We start from the raw sequence: 10,164 nt of genomic DNA, 5'->3' as shown, positions 1-10,164 counted from the left end.
ACACTGGAGAAGAATTGAGATTTCATTTAGTGTTCCATAATTAAGCAAATCCATAACAATAGTTTACCGGAAACACTCTAATACAGCCAGTGTTGTTGGATGTGATCTAACTTTGATGGGCACACTAGTTACAGTGGTAACGTACTACTAACTTTGATGCTCCATGTAAAATTTGTAAACCATAGACCAAAATAGGTATACGAGCCTTTTGGGTCCCCTCTATGGTGGTATTGTTTAGGAATTAGCCAACTAGCCATCTCCAATTCACAGAATCCAAAGATCAAAAGTGAAAAGAAAATAAACTGTGAAAGAATCAAGAACATATATATTATATATTTATATAAATAAGTGAAGAATCCAACCCCCAATGTATCCCCACCACCACTACCCAATTACAAGCTTAGAAGTACATTACCACTGTAAACCCCCTCTTACTATTCTCCTCTTCAAAGAGAAACACAAAACTTTCTCCTTATGTACACCACACAACCCCCAAAAACATCAAAACAAGAAAGCAAGAGCACAGCCTTGTGAGCTCTTGATCCACCCTTATTATCTCTAAGGATCAGTTTTTACCCCCATTCTTTTCCTCAGTTATTACTCATTTTTTACAACCAGGTAATTTTAACAACCATGAGACACCAACAAAAACTCTTTCTTTTTATCTCCACCCCCAATTTACCCACACCAAAAGAGAAAAAAAAAAGAGGACTAAATATCTGTATCGTTTCAGAACGAAACTACTTGGTTACCTTGGTTGAGGTTGGAGGGGAATGATTTCGCAGGCCGGATAGATGGTTGAGGTAATGAACCACCTAGTAACATAGTTTGAGATCGTGTGAGCATGTCAACCATGGACGGTGTCTGGTAAGCATGTACTAAGCTTGCGTTATCTGTTGAGTCACCGCGTGCTGTTGCTCTTTGCCATGAATGTGAACTTAGTCCTGAGAGAACATATGCTCTGCCAGATACTTCATACATTCTCCTGGTTGCCATTCTTTCCTGCATCTCTTTGAGCTCTGCATCTAACGCAACACAGAGTCGATCGCCAACTCTTGCAGATATACTCTCTGATAAAGCCCTCCGACAGTTCTCAAGAATAGAAACTGCATTAGTTAAATCACCTTTTTCAGCTGCAGCGCTCGCACTGGCCATAGCCTCTGCTGCTTGAACACGGTTTTGCTGTCTGTCAACTTCAACTGAAACCACTCTCTCCTTCACAGTTTGAGGTCTCTGTATTCTTACTTCTTTGGGTTGGGAATTTAAGGTTTCTTTAATAACCGGATCCGTATAGGCACACTGCACTTTCAACAATGTCATCTCACTGCTCCAATCACCTGCGGGGAGATTGACTGATACCAGGAAATCTCTCTCTTCATCTGCATACAGATCCCCAACGTCTATAATACCTGTTCGCTCATGATTGAGCAGGCAGGTTCCATAACTTCCTGCTTTCAACGGGTTGAGATGTATACCAGGGTATGCACACTCAATACTCACTCTTAGATCCTGCACAACTACACTAAGGAGCCCACCTATACACTGAGCGAAAGCATCCTGGATCACACCCTCAGCCTCTATAAAAGAAAAGGTACCACCAGAATTTTCTGAAATTGAGTGCATTGAGGCTGCGTCGTGGTCTGCACCAAAACCAAATGCGTGCACTGGAATCTGAAACCCTGAGCTGCCAGTGTTCTGCGCAGAAAATGAGAGACGAGACTGGTGGTTGGGCCGAGAGTGTCCCCTATCAGAACCGCTGGCACTATATGTATCCTGCCCATCTGATAACAATATGATGCTGCCAGCGGGGTTCTTTTCCCTGCGCTCTTCCATCACTTTGGCAGCCTTCTTCAGTGCTTCAGCAATGTTAGTTCCACCATTTGATATTAGAGCGTTAACAGCTTGAAGTGCCTGTTGCCTACCAGAATCAGTCATTCGACGGAGAGGGAATATTCGACGTGCCGCAGATGAGAAGGCGATAACTGACAACCTATCTGACGGACCAAGATTCTGTATCACAAAACCCATCGCACGTTTTAGTAATGCAATCTTGGTGCCTGCCATGCTTCCACTAACATCGAGCACAGTTACGAGATCAACTGGAGCACGAGAAGCTTGAGAGACTGGTGGAAAGTTGGCCTGGTTTCTGCTCGAATTATTTCTTGAACTTGTGATAGGAGCTTTAAGATTGATTAATACAGTGAAATTCTGTAGGGTGGTTGACTGCTGAACAGCTGAGACCTCAGGGTACATTTTGATCTCTAGAGGTCTAACGGAATATTGATCTCCAACTTCTCTTATAGGGAAATGTTTATCTTGCAATTGATGTTGGTTGTCTAAAGCTTCATCGTTATTAAAGGTAGTCGGCTCTGGTGCCTGTAAAGCAGCAGCCATTCGCCGATTGGAATTTGCACGACGAGGAGGGAGCCGCCGTAATACTGTCATCCAAGCATCATCTGCGGGCCAGTCTCCTGGGTTAATTCTGCCACTTCCGCTGGGGAGATCTTCTGTGGGCCCTTGGAATGGTACTTCCTTCCATTTTGCTCTGCAAACAGGGCAAACTTGGTTCCCATGCTTCACGTTTGATGCAATGCAATGAAAATGAAATGTATGTGAACATTCTGCGGTGAAAAGAGCATGACCATGGCCAGGCTTCATGGTGGCCAGACATATAGCACAGGTCTTCTGCAAGTTCAGAAACAAAACAGTTGAGAAACCCAGAAGCCTCAGGCATGACATATCAATGACTGGAACTTTAAAATGACATCCATGACACGAGAGAAGAGTCGTCTCTATTCCACAGCCACTCAACTGCAGCTAATCTATATAAACTAACGAGTACCAACAATCTGATTTTGAATGAAAGAAGCATAAATAGCTGAATACAACATTCGGAGCAATGCACGTATATACAATATTTGCAGCTGCAGTTGGATGGTGAACACACCCTAACTGGAAACCTGGTTGGTGCTCCGTAAGTTTGCTGTATGATTAACTATTCAAGGACTTAATTTGTTAGTTTTCTGCAAACATGTTTCCCCAGACCAATCTCCACTCTAAAATGGTTTCAATTCCCAAAGCAACCCAAGAAAATCTAAAAGTACCTATTTTATTGTGTGATAGGGAAGTCTCATAACTAATAAGTTGTGAGCTTTTGAGCTAAAGCTAGGACATTCATACAAAATTTTGCTAACATGCATGAAGATGAGCAAGTCGTCCAAGAAATCAGCCGTTGGATCATTTTATGTTGGCCCACACGTAACTCTCGATACAGCACTTTTGTATGAATTCCATTTCATGAATCTAACATTATTGATGAAGAAGGGCTTTCGAGACTATCAAAAAGAAAAAAAAAGTTGTCCACAATCCATCTATAAAAAGCCAGAGACAGATGATGGTTGATGAGCCTACTGGTTGATATTGGTTTTGTTTTCACACTTTTATTTTCCCTTTGATCAAGCTTAATTGCTGGAAAGACAGCTATTAACGGTCCACAGACTCTCGTTAAAAGAAGATCACTTACCTATGGAAGAGTGTAGTGCTGACCAAAGAAACAACTTTCTCTTCAATGGGTAAGGTTTAAAAGGAAAGTGTACCCATTTGTTCAATCTTTTCTAATAACAAGCCACCCATCACTGGTCCTTAAAAGAAACTACTCCACTTAAACCCCACAATGCTAAAGATGAGTGAAAACTACAAGACATAAAAAATAACAAGCACCCTCCTATCCAAATGTCATCCCTTGCTTAGCATGAATTAGAGCCTTTTCTTCCAACGTAGACGACGAATACAAACGGAACAGTTTTAACTGCTCATGCCGTGAGTCAATTGTGATCCTCTGTAGAACTTTTAAATCATTATAAGGATTCTAGTCACTATCATACAGAATCACAATATCAACTGATGACAGCTTAATGCTTGGGTTGCAAGCACGACGCTCAAGTAGAAACACAACCCTTCCTTTCTCCTTATCATTAAACTTGCTCATGGCTGCTTGCTTCTTTGATGTGACCAACCCACCATCAACACGTTCATAGGAATCTTCACCAAATCTCGGACCGAGTCAGCAGTCAGACCGTTTGTTTTCCATTTTGAGTCAGATCTGACTCGACCTCTGACTCAGACATAACCCCTGACTCGGACTCATTTGAGTCAGGTAACAAAATACCCCTGACTCATGGGACCAAACCACTGACTCACTTATTTCTGAGTCAGATGAGTCAGATCTGACTCAAAACAAACATATCGACTCAGATCCAGATGAGTCAGGTGATTTCACTCAGATCCAGATGAATCAGATCCAGACGACTCAGATGAGTCAGGAGTAAACAAACATGGTGTAAGTCTGTACATCACATTGTTTTGTTTAGTGTAAAATTTGCTTCCACATCATAAAACATGTAATCTAGAAACACAGCAGGAACACAAGGAGAGTCGCTTTGTAATGCTCGTTCACAGGAGAAATTAGCAAGAATGATACCAACCAACCTTCTACAGTAATTTCTATCATGTTCACAGCAAATAAAATCAGTTAGCTGGACCTTGAGCCATTAAAGATGGGGGAGATTTCTATATGTGCCATAATAATTCAAGTTCAAACTAAATGTTTGTGTTCCAGTCAGCATTGAGTCCAACGGAACATGTCAGCTTATACTTTCAAACTGCTTTTACATGCCTACAGAAACACATTATAGTGAGACCCCAAGGAACTTATACAACCAACAATACACGAGCAAGAACATGGCATCCCTAAATATCTGGATAAACACGGAAAATTCAGTAAACCCAGAAAATAGTAAATGAGGCAATAATATATGCTATACCTGAAAAAGGATTAGTACTCTTAAGCCTTGCTTTTTGATCTCCGAAAGAATTTTATCAAGTACTTGTAGCTTGCCACTTGCTTTTACACCAACATTCAAATACTCGGTCACTGGTGGACCATTTGTAAGCATTTTCTGCAAAGTAGGATCCACAAGATATGGATGGTCGCAACATTGCAAAAGTACCCCATGTAAGAAATCATATGCATAAATCACCTGACAGTATCAGCAAGTAAAAGACCCTGGTAATCAAGATAAGTTAATAGCTCCAGCAGATAAGAAGAAAATCGTGTGAAAATAATGAACAGCAGTCAACTAATTAGTGAAACAATAGATGTGAAACTAAAACTTCCATCTAAATCCATACAAACCAACCACTTGCCGCAACAGATGTAGGCCTCACCTTCCTGGTAGAAATAAGAACATTACGGTGGAGCTCAACAGTGTCAAAGCTTTTTAAACATGAACGAAGGAATGCTGAATTAGAGAGTAGCGTATAACAATACTGCTCAAGCTGCACACTGGAAAGCTTGACAGGAACCCAGTATTCGACAAACTTGGATGAGTCTGATTTACGTTCAGATGCAATGAACCATGCAAGCCTCTCCTTCAGTTTCTCAACACTATCGATAGAATCATTCTTACAATAACTAGTACCTTCCTCGTCATCTCCATAACCAAGGAAAGACAGCAAATGGCGGTAATCAACCAAGCTATCCTGTAAAAAATTTGCACTTGAGTCATTGATAGGCTTTAAAGAAAAAATCATCAAATATTTAGCACGAGAACAGCAAAATAGATACCTTCATTGGGGCATTGACAAGAAGAAGCTTAAAGTAAGTGGTTAGCAACTTAATATTCTCTAAAGATTTTGACACTTTGGAAAGTTGACACTCATCAACTATGACTGCTTCCCAACTGACACAATTTAGTGATTCTATATCCTGCAAAAAGATCACAGAAGTAAGCTATCCAACAAATATCACCTACGAAAGAAGCCCCAGTGAAACCCCTGTGCGTACATATATAGCAGTGAAATTTGACATGGCATTAAGTTGCAACAACAAATACTAGATATGTATTGCATTTAGGTATCAGAAACAATAACAAGGTAAATACATCACCAAATTTTCTGTTGAGGTACCTCAACAATGGTATCTAGAGATGACAGAAGTACTTGAAACATTACAGAACGATCCTCCTCATAAAACTCCAGCATTTGTATGCTCTTCCGAGCATCTCTGTTTCCACTGTAAACAATGACATCAAGAGATGGTGCCAAGCGCAGGAATCCAGCTTCCCATGCAGAAAGAGCAGAGGTAGTGGACACAATAAGAAATGGCCGGCATACAACGGGCTGCAGGGATAGGATGAATAAGATCACCCTAATAACTCGCTCCTGCAAACAGGCCAAATGGCCAATTGGGTTATAATGTGCGCAAATGTAGAATCCACCTGATAAGAGTTCTTCAGTCTAACATATATATACATAGAGACAATTTAGAGGATAAAATCATTGACTGCTTAGCGATTTGGTTTAAGCCACTCCTGCGGACAGACTTTCTTTTATGTTTTCAGCCTACCATAATAAATGATATGATATATATAACGGGAACCCGAAAAACTGAGTGGCGCTTAAAACCACTAACAACAACACAAGAATAACATTGAACATCAAGCATAGCACCGTAGATAAAACCAGAGAGAACATGAGGATGCAAATACATAATTTGTAACTGCTACCTGATCCTCCATGAAAACAGCATTTTGTCCCTTGTGCCAATACTCACGAAGCTTGTTCACGGAACATAGATGATCATTATCAAGTCCAAGTTCACATTCCCCTGGCAACTCCGACAATTTAAAGAAGGAACCTCTCCTTCCTGTAATACATGTACCTTGGCAGCTTTAAATCCACATATTTCATGCTCATACAAGGTTGTGATTAGGTGATTTGAAAATGATTTGTACAAGTGCTTCATGTCATACACGTAGAGAAGTATTTTCATAGTAAGATTTGACCCACCTTTTCTGCCTTAGTAGGGTCAGATGCCATTTTTGCCTTCTCAAGACGACATTCATAATCCTTTATAAGCTTCAAAGCTTCGGGTGACCTCAAAAATGGTTCATTCTCCAACTCCCAAGTAGCATCATCATAACCAAGACCACTCCATTTCAAAAACCACTCGAAGTGGCATAAGATGTCACTATGACTACCCCCAAGATATTCAGCCCGCTGCTTTGGTGACATTAACAATCTCTTCCGAAGAAGGCGTTGTGGCACAGCCCATTCCGGTTTCCATCTTACTACCTGAAGGGTGAAACAATAAGACAAATACACCGCCAAGAATTTTAATACGAAGATGATTCTTCTTATTGTAGTGTACCGAGTGAAACAATAACCTTATATCACAGTACCTGGTTCTTCTTGAACTTTCCAACAAGAACTGGAGCTTCAAGAAGAAGCTGACTTTCTGGAATCCAACGGTTGTGAACATGAGCAAGGCATCTATACTTAACCAAATATTGCTTCTGAACTCCTAGTGCAGCAACACACATTCATTATTGCAAAATACAACCTGACTATGTAGGTCGGACCATTAACCCATAAATTATAAGCAGAAAAGCAAAAAGAGAAGAACAAGCCTTTATAAATTTTATTGGAACAAATTGTATTCATACCTTCAGAATCAGCTAACTCCACTTCTTTGGCATCCAAAATGGACCCCACTCCTCGAGATAGAGAATGCACACCTGACTCCACCTTCTTCTTAACACAGCAGACACAATGCCAAACACCAATTGGCACACTCTTTAGGGGTGGATCAAGACAATTGAGATGGTAGCTTTTTTTGCAACCCTCACCGTCGCAACACCTGCAATACACGAGAGAAACATACATTGAGCACGACTTAGTATGGCTAATCACAAATATAATAACTGCCCACACATTTGTAGCCAACCAGCTATAGTGGTTCAGCTATCATTACGAGACTTGTTTTATTAGGGTGTCCCTACTTGCTAGAAGCATTGATATATTTGGGTACATGCCTAAGTAATCAGGAATTGAAATCTAAAGTTTAATCGTGTACCATGGTATCAGTATGAGGTCAACAAATGTTTCGATTAATGACTAAAAAGAGAGGGAAAAAAATCAATGAAATTGCTAAAACATTTGATTTAGCAATATATATCATATATTAGTGTAGCTGAAGGTTAAGCCTCAGTAAACACGAGTTTATACTTCAGAGCTAAAACATGTTCAAAGATCAGTGTTTTTATTTGCTTGTTTTCACAAATGTCCTTCACTTGCCAGTGTGAAGTCTCTGGTTTCACATTTCAGTATTCAAGGCAGCGATAATAAATTAACTGAAAATGAACAGAGCAAAGGTTACTCACAAAGAGCGTTCCACCAAACTTGCAGCTGACACAAACATTACCACCACTTCCTACTGATGTCACCCAGGGAGCACCCCCGAGTTGTATATCCGTGCAGCATTCTTCAGCGAGGTCTCTGCAAACCCTTGCTTTGAGGTTACCTCCATCCTGATACGATGTAAATAAATGGGGATGGAGAAATAAGATCCAAAATGTAGAACACAGACAGGACTGATATAATATCAACCGAACTTAGACCTGCAATGTTTACAAATATGCATATGAAAATTGTATTTACCTCTTCTAGTTCTGAAGGAACTAAGTTTTTAGTTCTGGCAGGCAAAACAGCTTGATCAAGTGCAGGTTTTCTGAAAGAGAACAGAGTGGAGATCCCATTTAAAAGTAAGTAAAAGATATTTAATCAGCGGAAACAAGGAAACCTATGATCAAGCAGATACCTATACAACAGAGTTCTAGTTAAACTGCAACAACAAAAACAAATAGCATGAGAAGAAAATACGATACCTTTGACCTTCAAGTGACGTCTCACAAACTTCTGCAGTCTCTGAATTGTCAATGCTTCTTAGATGGGAAGCATGAATATTTTTCTCAGACCTATCCTTTTGGATGCAACTCTCTGACATCTCACCGTTCTGGGGACTTGTGACTACTGGTGCCTGCACACAACTTACATGCTATTTCATACAACGGAAAGAGGATGGTGCAAGTACAAATGGTTTAGTTTTCAAAAACTAATAGATGTAGTTTGTTTTTCCGAAGATGTCAAAAGTGCGTAGAAGGACAAAGACTCATCAGATAGCAAAATGTCAGCTGCACAATATGTTCGAGGTCATGAACAAAGTCACCTTAAGGACAGGGTCAGCAGCAGAAGCACAAATCACTCCATCTTCCATGGGGACACTATTGGAACTCATTTCCAGCCTTATCCTTTTAGATCCAACTTTCTCAGAAAGCTCAACAGTGTTCGAGCATGAGGGTAGTTTTCCTCTCACTTCCCCAACCTTTACTCCACTGCAATGACCTCCATGCTCAACCTTCGTGGAAGAACCCGCTCCTTTCTCCTCGCTAACCCCTTGAGACAAATCACTGAGCACTTTAAGCTTTTTATCTACAAAAATCAATCAAAACAAAATTAGTTAACCTTGAAGCAATAAGTCTGATGCTGTGATCAAAATAATTTGAAGGTTGGAGCAGAAAACGGAAAGATATAAGCACCGTTACATTTGCACTTCTCATTACTATAAAATTAAGTATGGTACTGGATGCAATTCTAACCGGAAGGAACAAGCTTTAATGATCTAAGTCTACTTATCACTTGGTTCCCATACCTGAGTTCTTATCCTTCTTTCCCTGGGTCTTGAGCAAGGATGCCCTGTACTTAACAGCACTCAATTTCTTACTGGCATTTCCCTTCACATCTTTGGACTTCACTGTGGCCTTTTCTTCGGTTTTCTCTCGCTCCCCTTTATTTCTGTTTTCTAAGGAACTCGAACTAGTCTCAGAGTTCTTTGAACCTGATACACTTAATGAATGGTTTCTGCCATCTTTATCAGATCTTCTCAGTGGGCTCGGCATATTTAGTTTCTCCAGTCGCTCAGATTCCCTCTTACTTGGAGTAGTCTGTGGAATACTTTTCTCAATTCTTTCCGAATTCTTTGTACTGGGAGAACTTGCTGGACTCTGCTTCTTCGGAGTTGTGTCCCTAGGCGACCTTCTTAAAGCTGGCACTGTATCTGCCAATGGAGATGCTGATGTTACACCTTTATCAGCAAGTTGCTTAGAGCTGCTTTCATCATTCACGCCCTTCATTATGCGACCAGAACGTGTTACCTTGGTCATCTTCCCACAAAAAAAAAACATCAAGTATAATTCAAATACACAAATCATTAAAATAATAATAAATAAATAAACAGCAAACCCGAAAACATAAAAGCTACAGCTT

At 40.3% G+C, this 10,164-nt stretch overlaps 2 protein-coding genes across 2 annotated transcripts; both read right to left on the bottom strand.

Moving 5' to 3' along the window:
• Positions 1-714: 714 nt before the first annotated feature.
• On the bottom strand, positions 715-6,987 carry LOC113356387 (E3 ubiquitin-protein ligase WAV3-like). Its single transcript, XM_026599501.1, has 7 exons — positions 6,850-6,987; positions 6,567-6,706; positions 5,968-6,222; positions 5,627-5,767; positions 5,227-5,541; positions 4,824-4,958; positions 715-2,685 (listed from the first exon to the last, which is right to left on the bottom strand). Exons 2-7 carry the CDS (start codon positions 6,576-6,578, stop codon positions 730-732), a joined length of 2,814 nt encoding a protein of 937 aa, XP_026455286.1. The 5' UTR covers positions 6,579-6,706; positions 6,850-6,987; the 3' UTR covers positions 715-729.
• On the bottom strand, positions 6,818-8,333 carry LOC113356388 (chromodomain-helicase-DNA-binding protein 3-like). Its single transcript, XM_026599503.1, has 4 exons — positions 8,223-8,333; positions 7,506-7,699; positions 7,242-7,363; positions 6,818-7,134 (listed from the first exon to the last, which is right to left on the bottom strand). Exons 1-4 carry the CDS (start codon positions 8,258-8,260, stop codon positions 6,829-6,831), a joined length of 660 nt encoding a protein of 219 aa, XP_026455288.1. The 5' UTR covers positions 8,261-8,333; the 3' UTR covers positions 6,818-6,828.
• Positions 8,334-10,164: the final 1,831 nt, after the last annotated feature.

Source organism: Papaver somniferum, chromosome 3 (assembly GCF_003573695.1).
Source record: "Papaver somniferum cultivar HN1 chromosome 3, ASM357369v1, whole genome shotgun sequence".
NCBI lineage: Eukaryota > Viridiplantae > Streptophyta > Magnoliopsida > Ranunculales > Papaveraceae > Papaver > Papaver somniferum.
The sequence above is the reverse complement of the archived record's forward strand: the minus strand, read 5'-3'. Positions and strand labels throughout refer to the sequence as shown.